The sequence below is a fragment of the Salvelinus namaycush genome, chromosome 12 (genome assembly GCF_016432855.1).
Source record: "Salvelinus namaycush isolate Seneca chromosome 12, SaNama_1.0, whole genome shotgun sequence".
Taxonomy (NCBI): Eukaryota; Metazoa; Chordata; class Actinopteri; order Salmoniformes; family Salmonidae; genus Salvelinus; species Salvelinus namaycush.
This window is the reverse complement of record NC_052318.1, coordinates 49,593,386-49,608,170: the sequence shown is the minus strand read 5'-3', so window position 1 is coordinate 49,608,170 and position 14,785 is coordinate 49,593,386. Positions and strand designations below refer to the sequence as shown.

The window sequence follows — 14,785 nt, the reverse complement described above, 5'->3', positions numbered from 1 at the left end:
AATAATTTGTAAGATGTCTATTTGACTTCTAAAAGACTGCAAACAAATGTTGCATCGCTTGTCTTAGGGAGTAATGTTATTTACCATGGTTGGGGTCAATTCCATGTCAATTCAGAATGTAAACTTACTTCAAATTGGGTAAATTCATTAGAATTGAATCACTTTTTGACAGCATCACTTTTGATTTAAATAAAACTTCACGTAGATGTTTTCCTATGGAAGAAGTGGTCAAAAAGTGGCTTTGGACCTGAATGCCAAAACATTCAGGACATAAAAGTGCTTGTCTTCATTACTGGAAAATATAAAAGGTTGAGTTTGATATAATTTATAAGCTTATCAAGTGTTGTCAAATGATTTTATTATTTATTGAAGACCGTGTTTTATTTTTATAAAATGTAAACTTTTTAATGTCAATTAACTACAAATGCATACTCAAGATTTGTTTTCTTCTCATATTCGCATATGTTGTAGCTTAGAACCTATTTCACATCTGAAGTTTTTGCGTTGTGCCTGCCATTGGTTGAGTCAACTTGTTCTTGAATACAGGGTGTCATTTAACTCATAGGTCCATTCTATGAATTATATTTCTATCCTTTCAGATCAGGTACACCAGCTAAATTCTTTGTGGTAGTAATTAGTAACTTCTAATTACTACCACAAAGATTATCACGCACTGTTGAATGTCAACTTAAAATGGTCATGTTTATTCTGTTATCTATATTTCAATAGGTTTCCTAGGGAGGATTGTCAGTATAATTTTAAACAAATATTCCCATTCAAGTCAACATTCTCTGTGTGAACCTACAACCAGCTTTGTGGTACCATTTGAAAGTTTACATTTGAATTGTATTCCCGTTTTAGTACATTGAATCAGCCAAAACATGACACCCACCCTGTATTCAAGAGCATGTTGTCTCAACACAATCTTAGATGTAAAATAGGGTCTAAGTAACAACCTACGTGAATATCATAAAAAAAAAAGAAAGTTAAATATGAATTGACTTGGCTCATCGTGCTCTAGTGACTCCTTGTGCCGTGCCGGGCACCTGCAGGCTGACTTCAGTCGTCAGTTGAACAATGTTTACTCCCACACACTGGTGCAGTTGGCTTCCGGGGTAAGCGGGCAGGTGTTAAGAAGCGTGGCTTGGCGGGTCATGTTTTGAAGGATGCATATTTTGACCTTCGCCTCTCCCGAGCCTGTTGGGGAGTTGGGAGAAAAAGGGTTTGAAAATTACTCAGAGATAGAGGTAGAGACACCATATTTTATGACTAACAGCTTATATATGTCCTCTACCATGACCAACTGTAATTTCAGGGTTAAGGGAAATGAGTTGAAATTAAATAGACCAACAACATAACTACCGCAACATTACTTTTGTACCTGCCGGCAGGGTGGGAGTAACACAGCCTGGGGACAGAAGTAACAGCTGGTGAGAAGTGCACAATGTCTCATCTTAGTGTTTCCGGTTTGTATTGCTTGTTACTTTAAACAAATGCTGCACCATTAGCCATCATTTCATGTTTGTGTCCATTTGAATAATTCACGCTATAGGTTAAACATTTTAATAAAATGAGCTGTGTCAACATCACAATGTTGCGAAACCACAATATTTTGCCTACAATATTAACCCGACTAAAATGTATCACATAGCTATATTAAACCATTTTCTCCTCACTTTAATGGGAATGTAGTAGCTGTTTTTCACTTTTTAATTACTATTCATGCTTAGCCCTACCAATCAGGTGCGCTCTAGCGGTCCTTGTCATGTGCGCTCCTCGTGTCTTGATAGAATAAACGTCTTTATTCTCTTCACAAATGGCAAACCCATCATGCTTATCACATGTCCATGGCTTGACATAAGCTAACTGACCCTCAGAATCATGAAGATATATTTTTTTAACCACTAACCTGTCGATTTAAAACGTATGTTGGAAGCTGATCCATTAAGTCAATTAAGGCATAATTCATGTCATTTTCAAACAGTCACTTGTTGATATTTTGCTAAGTAAAATTATAAAAGCCACATGAACTAGAGACACAATGGCCTCTGCTTAAACGTTTATTTAATTTTATTCCATTTTACATTGTTACTTTCGTACCACTCGTCTCTCCTGTAACTTCTCCCAGGCTAACACCCAATACTAGCTAGCATGATACTTGAAACCTGTGCTGTCATTTAGTCACTAGATGGGTTAAGAAAATAACATATGCTTGGAACCTTAAACTAAACACAACTCTACAACTGAAAAACACTTATGGGGGTGTTTTTTTTAACTTACATTGATCAAAACCACTTTCTGTTTACTCGATGAAACATGGTCAGACTTGGCAGTGTTTTTGCAGTGAGGTCGTCTTCCACATTAGGAACGTGTTAACACAAGATAGAATGATGTAGTGAAGTTATGAGAAAATGGGCTTGTTTCTTTTGCCCCGTGTTACTTTTGTCCTGGCTCTGCGGAGAAACATTTCAAGTTTTGAAGTTAATTTCCTGTAATTCTACACATACTTCCATGAGGTGTAGAATTTTTGTTTGCTGTTTTAAACAAATTTTTCTGGAATTCTACAAATTTTCCCATGGGGTGGAGAGAAAATGTTGCAATTTTAGAGCGAATTTCCTTAAATTCTCCACATTTTGCCATGATTTATGTCATGTTAATATAATATCTGAGTTAGTGACTAACAAAATCAATGGGGGCCCCCTCGAGGTCAGGGCACCTGGGCATGTGCCCTTCCTTCCCCGTCGGTAATTCGGCCATGATTACGACAAGTTTAAATAGCTGGCTAGACTAATTACCTATCTAAAACATGTTAGCTGATATGGGCTAAATGAGTGACTCTTAGTGACTGACATAAGTGAAAAACTTGCTGATGCACAACCAAATGTACTATTCTAACTCTCAAAAGTAACTGCAGGTTATGACATGTGAGTCAACCATCACTACATAGTAGGTTCAAAAATGTAATCTGGGAATTTCCCACAAGGTGGCACTATTGTGACCTGAAGTGACTGGTCTGCCTTCTGTCACCTGCTGCGCAATCACTAGAGCACATGTTCCAGCTTATTCTTGTGCTTGATTTAAGATGACAAATACTGTGTGCACAAGTTTAAGGACCAGACACAAATACAGGTACAGATGTCAAGCACAGGGTTACTATTTTAGCCAATGGTGTAATTGCCTGTGTGAGGGCAGTAGAGGTGACGGGGATAGACAGGTACCACTTGAAGGTAGTTTGAGTCCCAAATGACTGATACGTATTCCCTACATAGTGCCCTACTTTTGACGAGAGCTCTATGAGCCCTGGTCAAAAGTAGTGCAGTAAATGGGGAATAGGGTGCCATTTGGGATGAAGACTGAGTCTAGGCAGGGTTATGTGGTCAGACAGTGTGCTCAGGTAATTGCTCAGCAGTGGTAATGTCAGGCCCTAATGAAAGATTTTATACTTCTGAATTCTCTGAGTCAGTCACCTGCATTCTAGCCTGTGGCAGTCTGTTTATGCTATCATGCAAACTCATTGTCATGCCAAACCATTGAGCTCTTGCCAACTCCATTGCTTAAAAACAGATCTGGGACCAGGCTACCTGTATTCCTATCATTTAGTGTTTTTACTCACCTGTCCTCCCTCTTGCTGTCTTGCAGAAGACACCTTGCCACCAGACTACTATGAAAGGAATAATCACTGACCTATGTTCTTTGGCGACAGGTGTGACTTACAGTAGGTGGGGGCTCATGCATGTGATGCGATGTGAATATGCAAAACCGCACCATTAACCTAAACACAACTATTTTAGAGATTTGCGTGCAGAGCAACTAACAAGGTGGTTTCGGTCATTAGTATAATAGTAATATCAGTGTCTAGTGCAATCACATCTAAGTGCAATATTTTGCAACAAACACAATTTCAACCAATGTTTTAACTGTTTATTACATCTAACATTTTAACATGTTTTTTACATTTGTAGAGGATACACAAACAAAGTAACAATGAATAGTATTTAGGGTGGCTTGGGGTTACTTAAGTTTGAGGATCCCCATTACTTACTGCACATGCAGCAGCTACTTTTCCTGGGGTCCACATAAAATGTACAGAACAGTAATAGACAAGAACAACATAAGATATTACATTCAATTCAAAGGAAAGACACCAAGAGACAAATAATATTTACACACTTCCTATATGTGACTAATTTCAGGAAACTAGGCGTATGTTGCGGTCAGGTCATCTGATGCAGCCCTCCATCACTCTTACACAGCCTGGAGGTGTGTTAGGTCATTGTCCTGTTGTAAAACAAATGATAGTCCCGCTAAGCGCAAACCAGATGGGATGGCGTATCGCTGCAGAATGCTGTGCTATGCTGGTTAAGTGTGCCTTGAATTCTAATTAAATCACAAGTGTCATCAGTAATGAACCCCCACATTATCACACCTCCTCCATTCACCTACTCTGCGTCTCACAAAGACACGGCGGTTGGAACCAAAAATCTCAAATTCGGACTCATCAGACCAAAAGACAGATTTCTACCGGTCTAATGTCCATTGCTGGTGTTTCTTTGCCCAAGGAAGTCTCTTCTTATTGGTGTCCTTTAGTAGTGGTTTATTTGCAGCAATTTGACCATGAAGGCCTGATTCATGCAGTCTCCTCTGAATAGTTGATATTGATGTGTCTGTCACTTTTATTTGGGCTGCAATTGCTGAGGCTGGTAGCTCTAAGGAACTTATCCTCTGCAGCAGAGGTAATTTTGCGACAGCACTTGAAGAAACTTTCAAAGTTCTTAATTTTCTGGATTGACTGCTGTTTCTCTTAACTTATTTGAGCTGTTCTTGCCAAAATATGGACTTGGTCTTTTACCAAATAGGGCTATCTTCTGAATACCACCATTACCTTGTTACAACGCAACTGATGGCTCAAATGCTTTAAGAAGGAAAGACATTCCACAAATGTAGTTTAACAAGGCACACCTGTTAATTTAAATGCATTCCAGGTGACTACCTCATGAAGCTGGTTGAGAGAATGCCAAGAGTGTGCAAAGAGTGGCTACTTTGAAGAATCTCAAATATAAGATATTTTAATTTGTCATACACTTTTGGTTACTACATGATTCCATATGTGTTATTTCATAGTTTTGTCATCTTCACTATTATTCTACAATGTAGAAAATACAAAAAATAAAGAAACCCTTGAATGAGTGGGTGAGTCAACTTTTGACTGGTACTGTATGTCTGTTTGAAGTGTATGCAATATATTATACAAGTGGTTAGGCATTTAAAAAGATGAGGAAAAATGTACTACTTCTCTTCTAAACCATGAAAGACTATCATGCATGCTGTTGATGTTAGTTCTTTGTGTGCAGTTAAGAACAAGGTGTGCTACTTTGTTTTGAGCCAGCTGCAGCTTTGCTAGGTATTTCTTTGCTGCACCTGACCATATTACCAGACAGTAATCAAGATGGGACAAGACCAGAGCCTGAACAACTAGTACAGTTGATCTTTGTGTCAAAAATGCACAACATTTTTTTATAACAGACATACCTCTCCCGATCTTCACTAACTTTTTCAATATGATTTGACTATGATAATTGACCATCTAGTATATAACTATGAGTTTAGCTTCCTCAACTTGTTCAATGGTCACACCTTATATGCACAACTCCAGTTGAGGTTTAGGTCTAAGGGAATGCTTTGAACCAAATACAGTGCTTTTGGTTTTAGATGTATTTAAGACCAGTTTATTTTTAATTACCCATTCTGACACTGACTTAATCATTTTTATGTCTTGGTGAGCTCACTGGCTGTAGGTGCTGATGTATAGAGTGCGCAATCATCAGCATACATCGTCATTTGAGCTTCTTGTAAGACAAGTGGCAAATAATTTGTAAAAATAAAGAGTAATGTCCCAAGACAACTTCCCTGAGGGATACCGCACTGTACATATCTGTTATAAGCTTCCATTGAAGAATACTCTATTCTATTTGATAAGTAATTATCCAACCATGTGATGGCTAACAGTCACAGTAAAGCCATAACAAGTGAGTTTTTTCAAATAACAAATGATCAATAAAAGGTTGCACTGAAATCTAACAATACAGATCCAACTATCTTATCCATTTATTTGAGTCAATCATCAGTTATCTGTGTCTGTTTAGTACAAGTTAAGTGCCCTTCGCTATATGCATGCTGAAAGTCTAGTTAACTTGTTCCTTAAAAAACAGCATTGTATTTGTTCAAACACAATTATCTCCTTCAGTTTACTAAGAACAGGCAGTAAACTGATTGGGTAGCTGTTAGAGCCAGCAAAGAGTGCTTTATTATTTTTAGGTAGTGGAATTGGTTTACCTTCCTTCAACACCTGTGGACACACATTCTTTTAGGTTTTGGTTAAAGCCATTGCAAATAGGGGTGGCAATACAGGCTGCTACCATTCTCAATAGTTTCCCATATAGGTTGTCTATACCTGGTGGCTTACCATTATTGATGGATAACAACTTTTTCCACCCATTTCGCACAAACTTGACCAAATTCAAAATGGCGATCCTTCCTCTTTCATTATTAGATCTTCAATACACAAATATGATGGTTCACTGTTCAATGTTGTCATTTCACTTGTCAGTTTGTCCACTTTACCAGTGAAATGGTCATTGAAATGATAAGCTATATCAAAAGGTTTTGTTATAAATGACCCATGAACTTCAATAAACAATGGAGATTAATAGTTTTTTTTGCCCATAATATAATTTACGGTGTTTAAGTCTTCTCCCATAGTTTTTTATGTAATTTATCTTGTTTTGGTAATAAAAAATTTTTTTTGTTAGGTTATGTCACAACATTTCTTTATTAAAAGTACGTCAACCAATCAGCTGAGCAGCCTGACTTGTTTGACACTTTTTTCTGTTGCATCATTTCTTTGAACAAAACACTTTTTTTATTCATCATCGATACAGGGGGCTCTAACAGTTTGCACAGTTAGTGAGGTGCATGTTTGTCAACAATGGGCAAGAATAATTTTACAAATACTCCCAAGTGTTGCATCTGTATTCTCCTCATACAAATCAGACCAACATACATTTTTTTACATCTTCAACAAAAGAGTCATGAGAGAACATTTTGTATGATCTCTTATAAATAGCTTTAGGCCCTGCCTTTGGGTTTCCTTGTTATGGTCACTACAGCCAATGGGAACTGATATTGCTATGGTGCAAAGTTCTGCAGTATTGGTGAATATATGATCCATACAAGTGGATGTCACCGGTCCAACACTATTGGTATACACTAGTTGGTTGAGTGATAACCTGGGTCATGTTACAGGCATTAGTCACAGTAAGAAGCTTCCTCTTGAGAGGACTAGATGATAACCAGTCATTGTTCAGGTCACCAAGAAAATGTCTCTGTTAGCATTAGAGACCTTATCTAACATCACACACACATTCTCCAGATACTGACAGTTTGCACTTGCTGGCCTATAGCAGCACCCTAAAAGAAGAGTGATTAAATGCCATCCTCCTGTAATTCTCACAAAGTTATTTCTGTCACTTTTTTAAAACTTTCCCTGGATACCAATAGTCTTGCTCAACTAAAAAAAAATCGATCTCAACTTTATAAGTTACTCCAACAAACCATTTGAGGTACATTGATCTAATATTTTGTCATTTAGAAAAAGTTTTATAATCTAATGAAGTTAGATCCTTAAACTTTTTTTACATACCATTAGGGGAGCCTAAAGAGAAATAATCCACTTGGTTAGAGAGAGACATTTGAATCAGTTTTTAATGAAATAGTAACATTTTAAAGTGAGCATGTTTGGGGGAAAAATGTCTGGCCTTCAGTGGGGCAAAATACCCCCAAGGCAATCCAAAGCAAGTCAATGGTACCTATATTAGCATTTTCCAAAATCATATCTAAATCATCTATAAGTAACTTCATTGAATTACACAATCAATTTTGAGATACTTTAGGGTGATTTGGGTAGGGAGTGCGAAACTAAAAAGGGGATATTAATAGTGTGCAATAGTATATAGTGCAATACCATTTTGTTTTGATATTTTATTTATTTAATTAAAATAAGATACCTATACTTTAGGTTTTAAGAGTCAAGTACTCAAAATGTATCAAATGTTTTTTAACATACTAATCTTCAGGGGGCACCCTTTATAAAGTTTCTGTTTTTATTGAATAACAACCAAAAAATATAAATTCTGCCCACTTATTTCCCTTCAAAAATGTGTTTGCTTAGCTTTTTTTCTGTCAGAAAATACTACACTTTCCCTTAGACTTTGTATATACTTTTATAAGTCCAAGACTTGTCCAACATTTTATAAAGTAGTCCAATACTTAATAACATTGACACCCCAGACAACGTTCCCTTAAGACATGGGCTAAAAAATAGACATAACTCAAAAACACATTGTTCTAACCGCTTGCACTTCCTTCAATATTTTCCATGTTTAAACGTTTAAACTCACTGCCCTGGCCCCTGTTTTCAGGGTGGGAAATATTGTTCTCGATAGAATAAGATCAGAAACAAGCATTAGGCAATGTAAAAGCCATGTCCTGTTTACTTTATAGACACAGGCCTAAGGGTTATCATTGGTGGCCACTCACTGTCACTCAAGGACCTAGTGGGTGTTACCCAATGTCTGTTACCAGTTTACTTCGTAGGATTTACAAAGGTAATTTAGTATAACCGTGATTGACACTGACAGTAGACATCGACAAGCGTGATATACATACTACGAACAGAACACGGATACACTTTAACTGTAACCGCGCAGTTTTAGATAAAGGAGCTAAAAAAAAAATAGAAATTGTATTACTTCGTCGTAAACCACCGGCCGTTATCAACCAGTGCCTTCTATCAGGGAGTTCGTGAAGAAGTGACGACGGTTTCTACACTTTTACATTTGGTGCCTGGACTGGTCGAGTCATTGAGTGTCTTTATGTGACAGTTGCGCTATTTGCCCGTTTGCTTTCGAGATGGCAGAATTACCACCGCCGCAACAGTTGGTTGATATTGACCCGGATTTCGAGCCGCTCTCCCGCCCCCGGTCATGCACCTGGCCTCTGCCTCGACCGGAGTTCATCGAAGCCGCCAGCTCGAACACATCTTCACCGGCGCCTTCAGTCAAGCAGGAGCCTGTCGAATACATTAGTAACCTCAGTTTGTTAGAGGAGTCAGAGGACTACCCGGAGGATGAGAAACGGCTCGTTTTGTGCAATGATTTTCAATGCCAGGAGAAATGCATACACCAGCAACAGCAGCAACAACATCATCCACAGCAGTTACAGAAACACCCGGGTACTCTGCTGCCACACCAGCAACAGGTGCCCCCGCTCTCGTCCCCCGTCGGGTCGAATTCGGTGGCCGCTGCCGCTGCTGCGCAGAGGAAAAGCAGCTCGTCGCGTCGGAACGCGTGGGGGAATATGTCCTACGCGGACCTCATCACCAAGGCGATAGAGAGCTCACCCGAGAAGCGACTCACCTTGTCTCAGATCTATGACTGGATGGTGAAGAGCGTGCCATATTTTAAGGATAAAGGAGACAGTAATAGCTCTGCAGGTTGGAAGGTAAGCAAGCAATAAGCATCCATTCGCGCTTAATATCTAATATGACATTATGTAGGCCTAGTTTACAACCATCACGTTATGAATTATCCCCTGAATTATAGGCTACCCTGTGTCAAGTCAATTAAATTGTGGCCCACGTCATTAATTCACTATGTGCCACAATGTCCCGCAGTGCAGAATCACGGATAGGTGGGGTTATTTGGAGATCACGGGGAAGTGATTTAAAAATGTGTATCTTAGATCGATTGTCTGGGGCCAACTTTACTTTCCCTCATGTAACAAAGATGCTCATTTTGTAGGCCTACTTGACCAATTCCAGTCCACTTGCTTAGTGGGTCCGTGGTCCTCTCTGTATTATCAGATTTGCTATTAGCAATAAGCATTATCATCTGTAGCCCAACTGATGCATTTACCCTATTGGACACAACATCCTGATTGTTATTACATCATTATTAATTATTATTCACTCAAAATATATATTTTGGGTTTCTATTGCAAAGTACACTGAGTATACAAAACATAAAGAAAACCCTTTTCCAGGACATACGCTGCCCAGGTGAAAGCTATGACCCATTATTGATGTCACTTGTTAAATCCACATAAATCAGTGTAGATGAGGGGGGGGGGGAGAGAGAGACAGGTTAAGTATTTTTAAGCCTTGAGACAATTGAGACAGACATTGATTGTGTACGTGTCTCATTCAGGTGAATGGCCAAGACAAAAGATTTAAGTGCCTCTGAACGGGTTTGGCAGTCGGTTTGTGTCAAGAACTGCAACACTGCTGGGTTTTTCACTCTCAACAGTTTCCCGTGTGTATCAAGAATGGTCCACCACGCAAAGGACATCCACCCAACTTGACACAACTGTGCGACGCATTGGAGTCAACATCCCTGTAGAATGCTATCGACACCATGTGAAGCCCATGCCCTAATGAAGTGAGGCTGTTCTGAGGGAAAAAGGGGGTCCCTGATTTGATTGACGCAAATCAGGGAGCCAGATTATGCGATTTGGTTCCCGACGTTCACCAAAAAGTACACTATGCTTGAAACTCTGGTTTAAATAAAGTGGTAGCAATGGAAAACTTGGATCCCCCTCTTTTTTTTTAACCAAAAGCCAAAACTGTTTTCAAAATACATTAGCCAAAACTGATTTGAAGTGTTTTCCCGGTGATTGCATTAAGAATTGCGCATTGACTGCTTGTCATAACACGTTGCCCTACCTATGGCTCTCGCAACTTGAATGCACCTCGAGGAATGCTTCTCTCACATTGAACACACAACAAGCCGACTAGGTAAATAAGTAAACTACTCTACTATGGGGTTGTCTGATTTTGTTTTAATAACAACCTTACATGGCAAAAATATTAGCACTGGAAAGTTGCACCTGAGTGATATAGGCTTTGAATTACTTTGCCAGCAGCTATAGTAGGCTACACACCTCTGTCTGAGATGAGCGCTGCTGTGGTGTGCATTATAGACTATTTCATTCCCTTTGTCTGAACATTGGAGTGTTAGCAACAATCATGCAAACTTGTTCTCAACTGGCCTACCTGGTAGATTTTAAATGCAGATCTACACTGACCTCAAAAACGACATCTCCATAATCCATATGATGGAAATCTGTTGCAGTGACGGAGGGCATTAATCCCTCTGACAACTTCAGAGAAGTTGACTTGTTTCTCAAAGCTGGAGTGTTAATTCTGTCTACACAGAGTGATGACCTTTTCCAGTGAAGAGCACATCTCTCAATTAAAGGTGGACAATCTTGCTTATCATAAATGCTTTCTAGAGCATTCATAAACTATTCATAAGTACTACACAGACGCTTCACAAATCATCTAAAAAGACTTAGCTATGGTAATACAATTTAAAATAAGGCATTTATAAATGGTTTGTTTAATGTTGCATCTAAGGACACGAATAGGGGCCTTCTCACAGGCACAGATAACTGTGTAATTGTAACTGTGCCTTTATAACCGCGTTGCTTAGGGATGCACGATATATCGGTGAACATATTGGAATCGGACAATATTAGCTAAAAATGCCAACATCGGTATCGGACGATGTCTAGTTTAACGCCGATGTGCAAAACCAATGTCAAAGCTGACATGCATACCTATATAACGTAGGTACATGACGTAATGACGGCACGTAAAATTTTGCCCTACATGTGCAACACAGCATTCCTAACCTAGCCCACAATGTCTGCTGTGTGGATTGAGCAGTCAACAAGTCCAGCAGTCATTTGAAAGAGTAAGAACATTTACAAGACAACTCAAAAGGTGAAAGCCATTAAAGCCAAGATAATGGAATTCATTGCCCTTGACAATCAACTGTTCTGTCTTGGGTGATGTTGGCTTTCGCCGACTGGTCGAGCACCGGTACACACTACCAAGTGCGCTATTTTTCAGATGTTGCCCTACCGAAGTTACACAGTGATAGCGTCACTGCAATTAGCTTCACGACATAGATACTATGGAACACCATTTGGGTCTTTGCGTGTCAAAAAAGATACCGTGGCACTGTCAAAGCTGTACAAAAAAGTCTGCAAACAAGCAAACACCGGCCACGAATGATGTTTTTACAATACCGCGTTGGTAATAAAGCAATTTGTTCGACCGCAACTTCTGGGGTAGCTAACTTTAGCTTGGTACCTAGCTAGCACCAATACAACCAACCTGAAAACATTGACCAGTAGAAACTGCAGTCATTTTCATTATTCTTAGCAATGATTTAGGAATCCTTGTAAGTATTAGCTAGGTTGCCACTTGTTGTTCACCTGATGAAAATAAATAACTAGCCAGCTACTTAACCCTGTTGCCCAAAGCTAACCTTATAATCAGCCAGCTAGCGTCATCTGGCTAGTGATGCTCGACCGGACCGGGTTTTGTGTTGTGAAGCTAGCCACAATAAGGATTAGGCACAATAGTGGAATTTGCACTTTGCCTTCAAAATAAAAGTATGTTATTGACAGTGATGCAAATGAATACAAATAGTAGAATTATGCCGTACTTTTATTTTGAAGGCTAACCACAAAGTCCACTATTGTGGCTAATCCTTATTGTGGCTAGCGTCACATAGATGGGTCCGACCACCATTAATCAAATAAGAACTGTCTTATAAATTAGGGTTATTTTAGATGACACCTAGCTATATAGGTAGCTAGCTAACTATAGCTACTGAAACAGATTGGCGTTTTGCTATGTTTTTGGGGAACATTATTTGCATCCATGAGCTAGCTAGCTTTTTTTTATGACCAGAACTGTAGGTGCGCGAGACAACTTTACCAGCATCATAGCATACGTATCGATGAATCGTTGTGACATATGAAATACGAGTGATAGTGTAATCAATGTGTAATAATTACATAAAAAATGTATGAACACGTTAAATTATTGTGACATGTAGTCATATTCAGGTCCTGATTGGTCAACAAGCTTATTTGACACGCAAAGACCCAAACGGTGTTCCATAGACATCCTGGTTGAGAATGAAATGACTGAACAAATGAACAACGAAACAGCACAGCAAGTTAGTGAAAGAAACAGGTTTTGATTATGTTTACTGGTAATGGGAACATACGTAAATGCCAACACAATAACTTTTTGGTCAGTGTGTGTGTGTAACCTTTATTTAACTAGGCAAGTCAGTTAAGAACAAATTCTTATTTACAATGACGGCCTACCCCGGATGACGCCGGGTTTGTGCGCCGCCCTATGGGACTCCCAATCAGGGCCGGATGTGATACAGTCTGGATTCGAACCAGGGACTGTAGTGATGCCTCTTGCACTGAGATGCAGTGCCTTAGACCGCTGCGTCTGTGTGTGTGTTAACTATTTAACTGTACTAGAATGCTTAAAAGGCCGCTAAAATGTTAAATATCGGTTATCGGTATCGTTTTTTTTGGCAAGGAAAATATTGGGTATCGGCCAAAAATGTCATATCGGTACATCACTAGTGTCGCTTATTCAACCCACTACATAGCTGAAGTTTTAGCATAGCAGTCTTGCGATTGTTATGTTACTCTAATGGACGTCAGGGGCCCCTCCATTCTTCAGGATAAAAATAGATGTGGCGAGTTACCTGTATTTAGGTACTCCAGAGGTGTGTTCCAAGACGTAACAGTCATGGTCTGCCTATGCGTGCCGCAACAAAACGTCTGCCCTCATTCCCCTTGAGACAGCGCCTTGTCAACATTCCATGAGGATGTTTCTGTGGATCCACTTTTAAGCTGTAGCTGTGGGCATATGTATCAGAGATCAAATTTGATTTGTCACACGTGCTCGAATACACTCTACTGCGAAATGCTTGCTCACGAGCCCTTCCCAATGAAGCAGCGAGACAAAGAGAGAAAGCGAGCGAGAGAAGGAATAAAGAGCAAGACAGACAGAGAGAAAGAGAAGGAATAGAGAGACAGAGAGAGTAGAATTGTTATTGATTCAGGAAAGCTAACCTGCTGCTCACACAGTTCGTGCTACTGCTGTTGTGGTTCACTTTGAAGTTCCCCTCTAGTATAGGAAGACCATCGTATTATAGTCTTCTTTTCAGTCCAGCGTACAGTTATGATGGGCTCAGCCCAGCAAAGCTTTGGCGGTCTGTCTCCACTCCCGGGTGTAAATCATTGACTGTGAAACAGTTAAGTGTCTCTCAGCAGGCCCCTGGGAAAGAAAGAAAGGAGGAGAGAAAGGAGAGCAGCAGGTTCCAGAGATCAGGTACAAAAAACCACCTAGGGGCAGTGTGATTTTAAATCTCTGTATCAAAGTCATGTCATCATTTATTTGATTTCACCTTTATTTAACTAGGCAAGTCAGTTAAGAACAAATTCTTATTTTACAATGACGGCCTACACCGGCCAAACCCTCCCCTAACCCGGACGACGCTGGGCTAATTGTGTGCCGTCCTATGGGACTTTTGATCACGGCCGGTTGTGATACAGCCAGGGATTGAACCAGGGTCTGTAGTGACGCCTCTATGACTGAGATGCAGTGCTTTAGACCACCGCGCCACTCGGGAGCCCCATGCTGTGCTGGTTCATTGGTTTTAGATTACGTTTTAGATTTATATATTGACAAATAACTGAATGTGTAACAACTTCCGTTCCACCTGAATTGTGTGTATGTGTCTGTCTGTGTGTCTGTCACTGTAGTTTAAGGAATGCGACTGGCAAACCCCCTGTCCATATCATCTTATCCATTGTGATCTTAAAGGTAAACCTATCCTAAATCAGC

The 14,785-nt window shown here is 39.6% G+C and overlaps 1 protein-coding gene and 1 long non-coding RNA gene across 2 annotated transcripts in view; one reads left to right on the top strand and one right to left on the bottom strand.

Annotated features, from left to right (window-relative positions):
* Positions 1-1,010: 1,010 nt before the first annotated feature.
* Positions 1,011-14,204, bottom strand: LOC120057376. The gene is made up of 3 exons (XR_005477918.1): positions 14,011-14,204; positions 13,641-13,794; positions 1,011-1,197 (listed from the first exon to the last, which is right to left on the bottom strand). It is a non-coding gene; the product is annotated as an uncharacterized LOC120057376 (long non-coding RNA).
* Positions 8,645-14,785, top strand: part of LOC120057374 (forkhead box protein O1-A-like) — an 83,522-nt gene continuing 77,381 nt past the window's right edge. Inside the window, exon 1 of the mRNA XM_039005976.1 lies at positions 8,645-9,558. Within this exon, the coding sequence (XP_038861904.1) occupies positions 8,968-9,558 (591 nt within the window). The 5' untranslated portion in view covers positions 8,645-8,967. The remainder of the gene's footprint in view (positions 9,559-14,785) is intronic.